General features: G+C 42.7%; 1 protein-coding gene across 1 annotated transcript in view; it reads left to right on the plus strand.

Annotated features, from left to right (window-relative positions):
* The window catches only part of CPS1 (carbamoyl-phosphate synthase 1), a 132,705-nt gene that overhangs the window by 7,303 nt on the left and 108,683 nt on the right, over positions 1-16,719 (plus strand). The window contains exons 2-6 of the mRNA XM_035138778.2: positions 5,958-6,067; positions 9,654-9,798; positions 10,611-10,700; positions 11,639-11,695; positions 14,093-14,185. Coding sequence (XP_034994669.1) covers positions 5,958-6,067; positions 9,654-9,798; positions 10,611-10,700; positions 11,639-11,695; positions 14,093-14,185 — 495 coding nt within the window. The remainder of the gene's footprint in view (positions 1-5,957; positions 6,068-9,653; positions 9,799-10,610; positions 10,701-11,638; positions 11,696-14,092; positions 14,186-16,719) is intronic.

The following is a 16,719-nucleotide window of genomic DNA, read 5'->3' on the forward strand; positions in this document are numbered from 1 at the left end:
TCCTACCTTAAGCCCTAGATACTCAGTTCGCTATCTTGAGAGGTGCTATAACAAAACTGGGCCCTTCTCCATTCTCCAGCATTACCAAGCAGTACCTTGGGAAGGGGGACCCAGGTGGCGCTGTGGTTAAACCACTGAGCCTAGGGCTCATACCTGCCAAGTCCGGGTCGTAAATATCCGGGATCGGCAGCGCGCGCATGACCGGAAGTTGCGTGACGCAACTTCCGGTGGCACTTCGCCCTTCTATGGGCACAAGAAAATGGCGGCACCAGCGCCGGAAGTCGCTTCCGCGCATGACCGGAAACACGTAAAAGCGACTTCTGGCGCCGGCGTAATTTTCTTATGCCCATAGAAGGGCAAAGCGCCACCGGAAGTCGCGTCACGCAACTTCTGGTCATGCGCGGAAGCGATTTCCGGCGCCGGCGCCGCCATTTTCTGCTGCCCATAGAAGGGCAAGCGGCACCAGAAAAATGGCCGGGTAATTAGGGTTGCTAACAATTGCATTCTCCTCCACTCATAGCTGCCAAGTATCCCGATTTAAGGGACAATACCGGGATTTTTCGCTAAACGGGAGACCGCCGGGAAACGGTAAGAAAAAAGGGGTTTTCCCGGCAGATATGGGATACTTGGCAGCTATGCTAGGGCTTGCTGACCAGAAGGTCGGCGGTTCGAATCCCTGTGACGGGGTGAGCTCCCGTTGCTTGGTCCCAGCTCCTGCCAACCTAGCAGTTCGAAAGCACGTCCAAATGCAAGTAGATAAATAGGAACCGCTACAGCGGGAAGGTAAACGGTGTTTCCATGTGCTGCTCTGGTTTGCCAGAAGCGGCTTTGTCATGCTGGCCACATGACCTGGAAGCTATACGCTGGCTCCCTCGGCCAATAATGCGAGATGAGCGCGCAACCCCAGAGGTGGTCACGACTAGACCTAATGGTCAGGGGTCCCTTTACCTTTACCTTGGGAAGGATGTACTTTTAATAAAGCGCAATATTCATTTCAACAGGGGTTCTTTAGGAAAGTGACAATTGCTGTAAAATTTAACTGTGTTTTAGGAAGGTGCAGAAGCCTGTTAAAGCTGGTATCGTTGAACACACATCCAAGGGCCCTGAATTTAAGGGGTGAGTGATCTAAAGAGCCGTATGAGCAAAGCAATAAATAGGGAGCTTGTAACAAAACAGCCAGCTTGGCAAAGGAAAGGGATTTGGAGATCCATAAAACCCCTAGGAGCAAACTAAAAAATGTAATTAAAGGAAGAGGAAAATATTGAATGCTGGCTTTAAAGACTATTTTTGTCAACGATAAAAGGACTCTTTCAATAAATTTGAAGGAGGCAGGCAGAAGATGGTTTCATTAAAAGCAGAGAGGCAATGCAGATGGAAACAGCGTTCTCAGTAATCCTCGTAGTTTTCAGTGACCCAAAGTGGAAGAATTATTTTGAAAGAACATGTAGGAGGGACACATGCCTGCACAGAGGGGTTCCTGCAGAAGCCCCACTGAAAGGAACAAGAGCTGAGCAGAAGCACTCTCAGTGTATAGTCATGTCCAACATGCAGTCACTGCAAAACTTTTTATTCCCTTGAATGTATGTTGTGGAAAATAGATTCATATGCAGGGGAGCTGGAATGCTTTATTAAAATAACAATATCAAATTATGTGTTTGGAATCAAATGTGTTTACTTTAGGGGTTGAATTATGAATGATCAAAAAAGGAAAGGTACACACTTTCTTTTATTTGGGGAAAGGGTATGTCTGTAAGCAGGGTGTTTAATGCAATGGACAAGTGATGGAATAGAGAAGCCCTCATCCAGGCCACAGAAATTCCCTGTCTCTGTTTGTAGATAGGGCACAAGGCTACCTTTGCAAACAGAGCTGGCCCACTGATGAGGCAGGGTAAAGCATTCACCTCAGGCAGTAGAAGCACAAGAGGTGGCATATTGCTTGCCCCACGATTGGTGAGAAGGAAAAGATGAGTGGCAACGCCTCCTGTAGCACCCCATAGAGGCAGTTTTCCTCTGGCATGATGATTGCTGGAAGAGGCATTGAAAATAAATGGATTTCAAGTGCAAATTGAAACACATCTCCAAAGTGATGAGTTTTTGAAGTCTGGGAATCACCTACTAGCTTTTTTTTTTTTGGTAGGGGTTCTCCTTTCATAATGGGATTGGGGGTTGGCGCCTCTGTGTGCTGTAATTTGTTCTGAGGGTCACAATGTCTGACTTGAAGTATGTGAAAGTGGTCTGCATTTGGGAACCCAAGAATGGACAAACAAGTCTAGTTGCAAGACAGTGTGTGGGGTCTCCCCATCCCCCACAAAATTATAATTGGATGAAAACTCATCTCCATGAATGCTGTTCTGGGTTTCCTAGGCTATACCATAAATGGCCTGCTATTTCTCCACATCCAAATGGTTTCTATGATCTTAAGAACAAGGGAAATATCAAACTACTATAGTGGTCATCTCAGGGACACAGATGTTGGGGAGGACAATGCGACTAGGTACATGGGACCTCTAGGAAGGTACACAGACTCATATGTTGCTAGTGAATGTCATCATACAGCCTTTGCACAACCCAAGAATGGACAAACAAGTCTAGTTGCAAGACAGTGTCTGGGTTCTCCCCATCCCCCACAAAATTAAAATTGGATGAAAACTCATCTCCATGAATGCTGCTTTGGGTTTCCTAGGCTATACCATAGGTAAAGGTAAATGGGCCCCTGACCATCAGGTCCAGTCGTGTCCGACTTTGGGGTTGCGGCGCTCATCTCACTCTATAGGCCGAGGGAGTCGGCGTTTGTCCGTAGACAGTATCCGGGTCATGTGGCCAGCATGACAAAGCTGCTTCTGGCGAACCAGAGCAGCACATGGAAACGCCGTTTACCTTCCCGCTGGAGCAGTCCCTATTTATCTACTTGTACTTTGATGTGCTTTCGAACTGCTAGGTGGGCAGGAGCTGGGACTGAGCAACAGAAGCTCACCCTGTTGCAGGGATTCGAACCGCCAACCTTCTGATCAGCAAGCCCTAGACTCTGTGGTTTAACCCACAGCGCCACCTGGGTCCCAGGCTATACCATAAATGGCTTGCTATTTCTCCACATCCAAATGGTTTCTATAATCTTAAGAACAAGGGAAATATCAAACTACTATACAGTAGTGGTCATCTCAGGGACAATGCGACTAGGTACATGGGACCTCCAGGAAGGTACACAGACTTATATGTTGCTAGTGAATGTCGCTAGTGAATGTCATCATACAGCCTTTGCACAACCCAAATACTGGAGAAATCTCCTGCTGCTACTACTACTACAACTTGGTTTTGATCAGGTGTTTTAAAAACTCATCTTGTTTATCTGTGATGCTTTATATGATTTATATGATTTCAATAAATCCAAAGGCAGGCTGTAAATATATTTAATATTTATAATCCAGAGGTGTGTATTACATGTCATTGAACACAACTGACATCCTATTAGTTGTGGGTGGTATTGTATCACTCCCCCCAAAAAACCAGCAGTATATGTACATGAATAAAAACAGCATATGTTTATTAGGTCCATACACAAGAGCATATTTACAGTTTTTGGGGTAAAGCATTGCTGTTGGAGCAGGGTGTGCAATTCAGCAAGCAAAACCCCAAAAGCAAAAATAGAATTGCTTAAGCTGGGGGCTCTAAGGGATATTTGCATTTAAGAGACGGATCAAGGGATCTTTAATTCCATTTCAAACTGAAATCTTTCACACAGGGAACTGATTAGCCCAAGCGGCCTTTTCTAATGGTTCTAAAACTCCCCCATCTCTCCTTTCCTTTCCTTTCCTTTTTTGCTTTAGAAAGCAGCAGCATATCAGCTGAGGGATGTGTGATAATGTCCACACTTGCAAGTTAAGTAAAAATAATTGCTTCAGGAGTGCTGCATAAACAAATCTGTTCTTATATAATGATGACGATAAATCAGGAAAATATTTATCGGTCTGTAAATATACAGGGTACTGTTTACCTGTGCTACGCTGGGCCCTTGGGGCAGTATAATAAGTAAGATCAAATAATGCAACTTTGTGCTTGCAAATACTACTAAACAGTTTTATAGCATCTTGAGCCTAGCAGCCATGTTTACTCAGAAATACGTCCCGCTGAATTCAATGGGACTTCAATCCCTTGTACCCTGTTAATCTGTAATATTTATTGTGTTCCGTCTACTCAACAACCCGGGGCATTGACTGAAGGCAGATGAGGCAGTCACCTTTCTGAAGCTAAGCTGGTTTGGGTGTGATCAGTGCCTACATACATACGACACCATCTGGGAGCTCCATGTATGCTGCTGTCACGGAATTAAAATTAGGATATAAATGTGCTAAATAACTTACAGAAGGCAACAATCGGTGGGAGAGATGAACTGAAACCCCCTTACAGTGGAACCCTAGCTCTCTGGGATGTTTTGATAACAGAACAACTTCACCAGCAATTAAAAGTTGCCATAAAGCAGAGGACTTTCTCTCAACGCGGCTCTTTTTGATCCGTAGGTTGACAGTAAGCCAGAAAGTGGGTAGCATGGACACTTACCATTCTGACTGTATTCATCCATACAGTTCCTTTACTGGTTGTATTGTATGCTGGTATGCTGGTGGCTTGTGTCATTGGGACTGGTGGGGCAGGGAGCTTAGCAGAAGATGCAAGCCAGTAGGAGGCAGCGTCACCCAAGATGGCAGGCAGGTGGGGCTGGTTAAGGGCAGACTGAGCTTGGTGGGGCAGTGTCCTATTCGTTCTAATGGCCCAGCCTGCACTGTCCTTTACTGGTTATAACAACAGAGAATTCGGCCGTGGAGGGGAGCTGACAAGATTGTTGCCAAAATGGGGCCACTGAGAAATAGGTGTGTATTAGTGTGTTTAGGGGAACCCCAAGCTTTTTAGAAGTAAATAAGGGTGGAGGGAGAATAAGGGGAGAACCTCCCCAGGGAGATACCTAGGGTTTGGTGTGGTTGGCCCCCACCAGGGAGGCAGGCCCTCCGCCCCTGCAAAAATCATGCCTCCACTCTGGCTCAGAGTTGCTAGGAGCCTGGCCATGCACTCCCAGGCCGTTCCTCCGCTGCTCTGGGAGATGGCCAGGCTTCAAAGGTGCAATGAAAGGGGGAGGGGGCTCATACAGCTCCTTGCCAAGGGCACAAGGGAGCCAAAGTACAGCTCTGAACCTCCCTCCCTAACTGTCCAATGAAGACTGAGCATGTTCAGTAGATACTTTAAAAAAAGTGTAGGATTGCATAGACAATCTCCTGCACTGTAGGAACCATATAGGTTACAATTATGCCATACAAGTCAGAAGAAAAAGCATCCCTCCATTCATTCTCTGCCCTCTGTCTGCTTCCAGCCTCTCCCCATAGAAATTGATCTAGAAGAGCCCTGCATAATTGTTGAACTAGAAGTGGTGTTAAAGACTGTTCAAGACAGGAAAACTGGCATTCACTGCTGTGGGGTTTTGAGTGAGAAAGGAGTACATGATCTGGACCACTCACTGGCTAGTGCAATAGGCCACATAATTGGCAACAGGAAGGTTACATACTATTAGCTAGGGCCGGCCCAGTAGTGAGGCAATTGCCTCAGGTGGCAGGATTCACTGGCGCAGCAGATCTTGATGTAGATATTCCTTCCCTGCTTGTTCTTCACCCACTCCTTCTTCGCTGGTGGGGAGGGGGCACTTTTTGGTGACCACACCAGGTGCCAAAATGTTTTGTGCCGGCCCTGCTATTAGCTGAATAATCTTTGGTCTACTGTAGGAGGATCTTACCTATCACTTTATCCCTATTATCCAGGATTAGTACAGGAACAGCCTTTCATACCGATCAATATACAGACGACGGGCATGTTAAAGGTAGAAGGAAGGCATTTCGGGGCTGAAAATTGTTGGTCTAGAGTGGCAGTATGTAGAAGGAAATATAAATGATGAGTTTCATTGATTCCCCCCCCTCTAGGCACACACAGCCAACTTAGTGCTGGAAGATGGAACCAAGATGACGGGCTACTCCTTTGGTCATCCATGCTCTACAGCTGGGGAAGTTGTATTCAATACCGGCCTGGCTGGGTAAGGAGGAGATTTTTAAAAACCTATTTATTATATCTAGGAATCTACTTCCATATTGCAATGATAATTAAATACTACCCACCATTATTCAATGAAATGAGCTGTTGGTCCCCCATATTTTAAAGTGAGATCTTTAAAATCTGCCCTTCTAAGTTGCTTCCAAGTTCCCCTCTTCACTTAGCATAGAAAGAAACCACACAATTGGTAAGTTAAAAACGGTTTACTGTACTTACAAACACTTCAAATGTAAGATCCATGTACTGGTACTTTTCCATACAGCAGCAAGAAAAGACAGGGAGTTTAATTTAGGTTCCAGAATCGTAAATGTTTCAAAATTATTTGTATAGAAACACAAAGATGGTTGCTTAAGCCATGTGGTCAAATATTGGAGCATGTGGCTTAGACATCCTTACTGGTCAGGTTCACAAGGAAGAGAGAACAATGAGTTTGATAACCCTCCCAAGGTGAGGGGGAGTGACCTAGCTAAGCCTGGTAGGGCAGCTTGCTCTATTGTCTAAACCTCTTCATGCATTAATCAGAGTTAAGCATATTAGTTATATAAGGCTGTATATCCCACAAAATTGACAGAATTGCCATATATGCCTGGCTACTTAGAGGAAGGGTAGGATAACATGCAATGAAACTAGGGAGTGCTCTCATATGAAAGGACAAAGTTACCATTTCACAGAGAAAAAGAAGAAGACATTGCTCTTGACTATGTAATTGTGATTTTTCAGGTGGTGGAGATTTTGGATAAAGCTTTCCAAGTGAAGCTGAGGTAGTAACTGAGTAATTTTGTGTGAGGACTTATCATGCCAAGTGTATTGGACTTCTAATAACCACTTTATGTCTTTCTTTCATCTCCTCCCTTCTTACATCCGCCAATTTATGAGTTCTAAATTTGCTTGGAGGAACTATGTCTCTTACTGTAACTGCAAAGTGCTCTAATAAGTTAATTATCAGAATCCTTTTATTGGGCGTATTTTATTGATTTTGATAAGAATGAAGGTTCCTGAGATTCCTCAGAGGTGAAGTAAGGTCTTGGAATGGAGAAAGTGAAAATGTTCATGAAGAAGTGAGGGAGGGAAGGAAGGAAGGAAGGAAGGAAGGATATACTCCTCAAGAGGGAACACAGACTTGGGTCAACAGTTTGGACCTCTAAATGTCAGCCCTGGCTAACCTTGTGAATGTCATCTATCTGTAGTTGCCTGTCTGTCATAGTGACATGCTGAAGATCCTTCATCTGCAACAGAACATTTATAGGATCCCAACTTAACGAAGCTCAAGATTTTAGGTCAAGACCTACAGCTTTCACACAGTTGCAAGATGCTGTTCAAACTGCATTCTCTGTATGCATGTATCACCACAAGACAAGATGGAATCTTAAGCGGTTTCTCTGGTAGAAACACTAAATTACAGGCAAATCTGTTTGCAAGGTTTTGCATCTGAAGGTGCACTTACGCTTTTTGAAAGCACTAATTACTAGCTGTGTTAATATACCTGCCAACAAACAACTGTTTAATATAGATCAGAATGATGGAGGGCATCAAAGTTTTCTTCCCTGTGACAGATTATGGGCAATAAATCTTGTCACATCACTAAAGCCAAGCAGCAGCTGATGGATTACCTCCCCTTCAACAACCTGCCTCAGTTGCAGAAACTGTATTTTTTTTTTTTGGCAGACCATTCTTTGAGCTTGTTTTTGCATGGCATGGCTCCTGTTTCCATAAAGATGCACCAGCCAGCGTATCTCATGAACCTTCACAAAAACTGTATCTCTCTTGGGATAAGAGCACACCAGGACCTTCTTCCTTTGTGCGCTTGCTCAGCTTTGGCAAAGGTGAGGCTGAAGGTGGGATCAACAGATGCTCCTTGCACAGATGGTCCTGAGCCACCACTGGCAACAAGTGTCCTCTCCGTAGCAAAACCAAGCATAATATGTACGAGTTATGCAGGACCTGGGCAGCTCCAAGCCAGGATGGAAGCAAAGGAATGGAGTGGAAGATGGTTCAATCACAGATCAGCAAAACACCTTTTATTATCAGAGATAAAACTCCTACCTGGTTTTCACAAGAGTTCCTTGTTTTGTATACTTCTTTCACTAACTTACCTGTTGGCTTGCAGCCAAGACCACTGGACTGAAATAACTCCACCATGGTTATTTGTCTGAGTCTGAGTGCCTGAATCTGATGATGGACGTGCCAGTATCCGGTTTGCATGGTTGGGTGCTGCCGTGCACTCCAAGGCATTGCATTTTTCTTACAAACTTCTCTTACTGTATATAAATGGTGTTTTTTTGCAGTTTAAAAAGTGTTAATTGATGTCAAAGGTTCTTGAAGCATGAGGTGCAAAATATGGCTGATTGTAACATGAATTATTAGCTATGCCATGTTTTGGGCTGCTATCCGCTGTAGTGAACGACTTTTGTACAGTACAATATGGCTGAAGATGTACTTGTGTATCTTTAGATTTATATCTCTATCTACAGCAATAGCCATATTTATCTGTAAAAGAATTTACCCTTAGCAAGAGACCAGGGGTGTAATTCATAACTGACTTATTTCAGAGCAACCCAGCTAATTTTAATAGGATTACTCTGTAATAATTGTAGCCTGATTGTGCATATTTATGTATTCTCCAGGCTTACGAAAATCATACATTAAAACTAAGGACCTAATTCATTTTAGTCGGTGGCAACGCATACATATTCAAAGAGTAGCACATTGCAACTTGGAATATTTCATACCAATTGTTTAATTTGACACATAATTTCTCTCAATTGGCCTGCACACTCATTCGTTGATATCATTCTGTAACCATTCTGGATTATTTAAAGAGTTTTCCAGTCTGTGACAATCCATCTTTTCATAAGGATGTCACCATTCCATAAAATTGCCTCTTGCAACTTGCTGATATCTGAAAAACTGTATGACTATTCAATTATATAAAATTTAAATAACAACAACAAAATAAATTAGATTTAGCTTGTGTAAATCATTCTGAAGAATCCCAATGTACTTGCAAACCACACATTGGGCATATTTTATCCTCTTGCGGCGTGATATATACCCACTGCTGAAGTGAAACTCATCAGTTCAAGAATACCTCTTGACAGTGCGAAATACTTTATCTAACCGGAGAGGAATTTTAGTATCACTGGAAGAATATCACCCTATACTACTAATTCTATATGCCAATAAAGGTGTTGAGTTGAGTTGAGTTGAATTGAATCGAATACTACTAATTCTCTGTCTCCCCCACCCCTTTTAAGTTACCCTTTGGACAGGGAGGGCCCTCTCTCCTTTGCAGATGGTGAGAAATTTCATGACCGTGTACTTCACCTATGTTGTTCTTTTAAAAGCATAGCTGCTAATGGAAATTGTTTCTAAAAAAACAATTATGGGATGAGCTTTCAATATAAGTAGTCCATAAAAATTATACACCGGTAAGAACCCGACACACTTTTCTACTGCATCACTTTAAGCCTGTCCAGTATCCAAGCTTGCTGCTTTGACAGGAAGGTTTAATCTTGACTCGCTTTTTATTCCTCCCTCATGAAAATGATTTTCTATTGTGTTCAACTCAGGTATACAGAAACCCTAACGGATCCAAGCTACCATGGACAGATCCTCACACTGGCTAACCCTATAATAGGGAATGGTGGTGTCCCAGATACCGCTGCTTTGGATGAAATGGGACTCAGCAGGTTCTTGGAGTCTGATGGCATTAAGGTAAGTGGCAGCAATGTCAGAAGAGAGAGAGAGAGAGAGTTGGGGGGCAAGGTTCCTGATTGTTTTGCTAGTACAGTGGTGCCTCGCTAGACGAAATTAATTCGTTCCATGGGTCTTTTCTTATAGCGAAAAATTCATCTAGCGAATCCCATAGGAATGCATTGATTTTTTTTTTTTGCCCATAGGAACACATTAATTGAATTTCAATGCATTCCTATGGGAAACCGCGATTCGTAAAACGCATTCGTCTAGCGAGGTAACCTCCGCTCGAAAAATCCTTTCGTTAAGCGGAAATTTCGTTAAGCAGGGCATTCGTTAAGCGAGGCACCACTGTACAGTCATACCTCGGGTTACGAACGCTGCGGGTTGTGTGTTTTCGGGTTGCGCTCTGCGGCAAACCCGGAAATACCGGAATGAGTTACTTCCGGGTTTTGGCGCTTGTGCATGTGCAGAAGCGCAAAATGACATCACGCACATGCACAGAAGCGCCGAATCGTGTCATGTGCGTGCGCAGACGCTGCACTGCAGGTTGTGAATGCTGCGGGTTGCAAACGTGCCTCCTGCATGGATCACGTTTGCAACCCAAGGTATGACTGTAAGTATATTGGTATCCCTCATAGTCCTTCTAAGGTAAACATGTTGAAAGGACATTTATGAGATCATCTAGAAATGTATCCTTTGTATCCTTCTGATACAAACAAAGAAATGAAAACATTTCTGAGTGTCAAATTCTTTTGATTCATTGTAAAACAGACTTCAGGTTATAATTTAAAATTATATTTTACAGTCAGATTTCCTGTCATTCTTCACAGGTTTCAGGCTTGCTGGTGTTGGATTATAGCAATGAGTACAGTCACTGGCGAGCTGTCAAGACCCTTGCGGAATGGCTGAAAGAGGAAAAGGTGAGGAATATTTTTGGATAACCAAGAGCAAATCATTTGCTGCAGTGGAACATGTTTTTAAAACCATTTGACATTGAATGGCTTCAGCATTGTTATTCAAAACTATTATTCAGTTGTTGCTTTTTTTGAGATGCCTACCTGTTACACTGTTACGTGGGTGGCGCTGTGGGTTAAACGACAGAGCCTAGGGCTTGCCAATCAGAAGGTCGGCGGTTCTAATCCCCGTGACAGGGGGACCATCACATGGTGACTGTTACAGAAATAACGTAAGAATTGGACTTAAGAGAGCATGATTCGTAGACTCTGCTAAAATGTTGCTTCTGTTTGAGATCACTGCTGGTTTTAACAGGGGCATTTAACAGGGGCACCACAGTGTGGTGTAGTGGTTAAGAGCAGTGGGCTCGTAATCTGGTAAACCAGATTCGATTCCCTGCTCCTCCACATGCAGCTGCTGGGTGACCTTGGGCTAGTCACACTTATCTGAAGTCTCTCAGCCTCACTCACCTCACAGAGTGTTTGTTGTGGGAAAGGAAGGGAAAGGAGATTGTTAGCCGCTTTGATACTCCTTAGGGTAGTGCTAAAGCGGGATATCAAATCCAAACTCTTCTTATTCTTTACACTAATGCAAGGATTAGCACTAGTGCAAAGGGATTTACCCTTCTCCTCCATGCCCCCCTGCATATGCCCTGAACCATTCCTAAATTGGGAAGGTTGGAAGAACAGGTCTAGAGGGAGCATGGGAGAGGAGAGGAGGAAAATAATCTGTTGCACAAGAAGAAATTGTGCTGATGGAACATTCCCCTTTAGCGTTGCATTGAATACACCCTAGGATTTCCAGGACGGTCTTCCACAAAGGCAGCTAGTTTCGATATTCTGTTGGGAATGTAACTGATTTAGGTTTCTAAATTCTAATCTGCCTGTATCTGTGTTTTTTTCAGGTCCCGGCACTTTATGGTATTGATACCAGGATGCTTTCTAAAATAATTCGAAACAAGGTAGATGAAAAACACAAATAGCTGTGCTGGTCCATTATAAAACAACAACAACAACATACTGGGCTACTACAATAAATCCTGTATCAGAACCAACTATAAATCACAAAGTAGTGTGCAAGCCTCTGAATTCCACAGAACTCTTCCTCTTGTTAGATATTAAGAAAAAGAAAGGGCAGCAGTTCAGGTTTGCTAGCTGATTTTGGAGCACACAAAGCTTTATTAAGTACTAAATGGACCTTGATTTTCCATAATTTGCTTTATTTCTTTGTGGCCAAGCAGGCCACAATATACACTTGAATTCCCATATTTCTCTCATTCCTTCCTTCCTTCTTTCCTTTATTTCAAAGGGAAAGCTGAGTGCATGCTTAAATCTCTTCTGTTGAAACCCAGTGTTTCAACAGTGCTTTCTTATTAAAACAGCTAGCTAAAAATGTGAATAATATCTGCAGAATTGCAAGAAAATAGGAAATTTCCAAGGAGCTGAAGTGACCATTTACAATGAGTAGGATTGCTGAGGGTCTTGCCAAACCACTAAAAGGCTCCTGGGAGGCTGGAGGGACATTGCTGCTGCCTGAGTGCTGAAGAAAGATCTGCAGAGCCGTAGCTAGGTGATCTTGCGCCCCTGGCAGAACCATCCAGATTGTGCCCCCTAGCCACCGACAAGTTAGCTCTTCTTTCCACTTCTCCTCTTTCTTGCAATGAGCATGGCAGTAGGAGTGGTAGCGGTGGTGGTGGCGGCAGCAGCAGTGTGTGTGTGTAGCTCCACAGCTGCAGGACCGAGTTTGGTAGAAGCTCCACAGCAGTGGAACCGAGTTTGGTAGAAGCTCCACAGCAGCAGGACTGAGCTGCCCCATCCACCCCTTTGGTCTCTTCAGTGGTGGCGGTGTGCTGGGTCCCCTCGCTCTTCCAGCCCTCCCCGCGGGCTGGCTCGGCTGGAGCTTGAAGTGTGCCCGGCAGGACCCTTGGAGATACCTCGCTCCCTAGCAACGTGGGTTGAGTTGTCGGGGGAGAAGGAGGAGAATGCTGGGAGTGAGCAGAAGGAATATTTGCAGGGGCAGCAGGTCATGTGAGGGGAGAAATATGAGGGGCAAGCCGCACACAAGAGACATGGCTCCTTCCGCCACAGCGAGAGGTCCCGATGCTACCAGGTGGTTTGGAGCCACACACATCCCCTCACTGCCCCCGTTGCCCTGGACAAAACCGTTCACTCTCCTCCTAAAGCCCAGTGCCACCCTTAACAGAACTGGTGTTCCATTAAGAGTCATACGCCAATATGCTGATAGACATTATCAGAAATGTACAGTGTCCACATAATGGACATCCATAAAATGGCAAAATGACAAAACCTCAAACAAACAACTTGGTGTGAATCAGGCAAAAGTGTGGAAAATTCTTGGGGCAGAGAGTTCAGATGGGTCAAGATTACAAGATTAGTATTGAGAGCTGGATCATGTAAAAAATTGGTTCATTTTTAGTTGGATTTTCTTTTTTTAACAGCACCTTATTGCTACTCTTTAGTCAGATTAGGTTGGTGCATTATAACTCAAAAAGGGCAGATTTTGCTATTGGAGTTTAGAGATGTGAAACCCTCAGTTGTCTTCATTCTCTCTTCTTCTTTTACTTAAAAAACACTCAGTTTAGGCTGTCTAATTTTAACAAGTTATAAACAAGTTGTTGGGTAACTATCGGTATTTTAGTTCCCAATAAATTTTCTCCCCCAGTAACTGATGCCCCTCTCCTTTCTTGTGTGCACTCATTTATTGTTGGAGGCGTTGGAATGCCTCTCGGCTTGCATTAAGGCTGGTAGGTTTGCATGAGGAGAAAGTAGATAGAGAGTGGAACCGCCAAATTTCCTAGACAGTCTTTCTGACCTAACCTGTGCTGACCTTCCTTCTGATATTAGGTTGAAACTCTCAGGGTAGCTGACATAACTTTGTATTCATCCTCCTTCTCAATCCCACCTCAGAGAAGGGACGTTTTTCTCGTCTCTTTCTTTTTGTACCTCCAAGTTAGATTGAGCTAGGATCTTTATTATCCAACGTGTATTTCTTATTAGCTTTTTAATTTTCATACTAAAAGTCTCTGTGTGATTACATCCAGGGTAAAGTGTGTTCCTCTAAGCAGGGATGTTGTGCAGTGCGCAGTTCAAGCTTCTTCTGATGCACATAAATGCCCTATGCTCATCACATGAGGCCCTGAATCATGTGCCTCCTCTGCAAGAGATCCAGGCCTTTTCTGTGGTGGCTCCCAATTTGTTGTTATGTGATATATTTTGTGTTTTTATTTTATGTTTTATGTTGTAAACCATCCTGTGATCTTGGGATGAAGGACGGTTTATAAATTTAATTATGATAAAATATAAAATGCTATCATTTGTTTCATTTTTGTTCTCAACAGGGAACTGTTCTTGGGAAGATTGAATTTGAGGGTCAACCTGTGCAATTTTTGGACCCAAACAAGAGAAACTTGATAGCTGAAATTTCAACAAAGGTAAACATTCCACTTTTAGTGTGCTAGTCTCAGCTCCTACAAATTTCACGACGAGTTTGACTAATATGTATCTGCTAGAAACAGGCTTGGCTGGGGAAAGAGTAGGTCAGGTATATTTAGCATGTCCCCAAAGGTCTGTTAATGTAGGGATAGGGGGACAGGTTTGTGATGCCAGTGGCAACTTGTGGATGGAATCGCTAACTGAGTTGCTCCCAGTTAACTTGTCTTTGGGAGAGCTAGAATTCACTCCTGTGTTTAGGATTGAAGGAAGGGCAGTGCAATGGAGACTCTCCCTCCTCCTCATATACCCTTTTTGAATTATTTCCATTTATTTTTCCTAAAGAAAGTTCGATTAGCTGACATATTATCAGGTAACATTTCATAATTGTTAGAACAAGTCAGCACTGGAATGAAGTGTGCCATCTATCCGGAATAACTAAGGTCTAGAGAACCTTGAAATTGTAAGAAGTAGGATGAGCTGACTCTTTTGGTGGATATTGGGTATGATGAAGAACATAGGACTATCACAAAGATCAGGAAACACTTGTGGAGTCTCTGGCCACAGTCGCCCTAATGAAAATTGCATCCTCCAAGTGCCTCTTTCATACATTAATCGGATTTGAGCATTTTGTTTTTTGTTTTTTTATAATACTTTTTATTGGTTTTACATAATTTTATACATTTTAACTTTAACCATTTCAAGCATTACAATAAGAAGTTCTTTTGAACCTTTGGACCTCCTTCCCTCCGTCCATGGGTTCCATATTTAAAATAATGTTTTCTGCATTTTTACCATTATTCATCTGTTATATATCCATAGTTGTCATACAGTAGTTAATTCCACACTACAAGTGTAATTGCATCCCTGCCAATGATTTTAACTGTTTACAGTGGTCTTTTAAATAAATTAATAATTTACTCCAGTCTTTAAAAAATACTTGATCTTCCCGGTTTCTGATCTTCCCCATCAGTTTTGCCATCTCTGCATCAGTTTTGTCTGCCATTCTTCTCCTTCCGTCCATCTCAGGGCTAGTAGCATTCTCGCTGCCGTCGTTGCATACATAAAAAGTCTTTTATCCTCTTTTGGTATCTCTTCACCTATTAACAAATATATTTTTAAACATTTTCTTTAATTCATTATATATCATTTCCCAGAAAGCTTTTACCAGTGTACATGTCCGCCACATATGGTAAAAAGTACCCTCCTTCCTTTTACATTTCCAGCACAGATTTGAACTAGTTTTGTACATTTTTGCAATTTTACTTGCTGTTTGATACCAACGATAAATCATTTTCATATAATTTTCTTTCAACGAATAGCATGGATTTGAGCATTTTGGTTACAGAGGCTGGTTATCCCACAGAATGTGAGATTTACCATTTTATATGCTCTGCTTTGTATTATTAGATTTCTTACATATTACAATTCTAAGCATAATTTATCAGTGAGTAAGCTCCACTTACCTTGAGCAAACATTATTAGGGTCACCTTTTAGCAGGGGCCTTGTCCCCTACTAATTGAGTTGATATTCACTTGGGTTTTTGATGTGATAAGAATAGTTGGCCTGTACAGAAGGGCTAGAACCTGGGGGGAAGTTGATTCAATCCAAACATTGTGGAATTGACCCCTTATTTTGATGAGAAATAATTTTGTGAAATGGACCTGCCCCCAACTTTTCTTCTCCAAATGATTCTGCTGATTCTTCAATATGTTTACTGAGTAAACCCCATTAAGCTCAATGGGGCCTTGGATAGTTAATCTATTATTCTCTGTCCCCCCCCCCCAAAAAAAAGCCATGACATGAGACACTTTTTAAACGTTAAGGTCTGGGTTCAAATACAGAATGTTTGGGTGTTTGTTTGTTCTTTGTATTTGTAAGAGACTCCTATTTTGAGAAGGAAAAGAAATCCAAACCTAAAAACATCGATGCCTTCTCATTTTGCCTTATAATTCTCAGTCAACAAGGAATAAACTTTTTTTTATGAAACCTGATAGTCTGGGTCACTTGCTGACCCTGGGCTGGGTATCGTAGTCCTGTCTGTACCTTTTCTTTGTGGACCTATTCGCCAGCCTTCTTCAATCACTTCCTGTTCGTTGGAGGAGTATTTAATATTGCACTACTTGAACAAAATGTGCTTCTGGGAAAAAAGATACACCTGTTTTGTAAAGTATTTCTTTATCTTTTGGGTAAAGATTCTGCTGCAGTCCACTATGTAGTGGGAAGCCATTTTGAATTCCCTCAAATTCAAATAGCACTTAAGAATGGGGTTTTCTAGGAAAAACAAAATGGTGGACATTCCGATTCTGTTCCTCTCAGCCAAAAGAATTTCATTTCACCCTCAAAATGTAACTGAAGTAAAACAGCTGATTCAGACCCCCCCCAAGTGTCCCTACTTTCCAGGGAAAGTCCAGGATTTACAGAAGCCATCCCAGTTTCTGAGTTCATCCCAGAATGTCCTGCTTTTTCCTATTTTCATTGGAAAAATGTTGGAGGGTATGCTAATTTCAAGGTGTGTGAAACGTCTAAAAAATG

This window comes from Zootoca vivipara, chromosome 1, assembly GCF_963506605.1.
Source record: "Zootoca vivipara chromosome 1, rZooViv1.1, whole genome shotgun sequence".
NCBI lineage: Eukaryota > Metazoa > Chordata > Lepidosauria > Squamata > Lacertidae > Zootoca > Zootoca vivipara.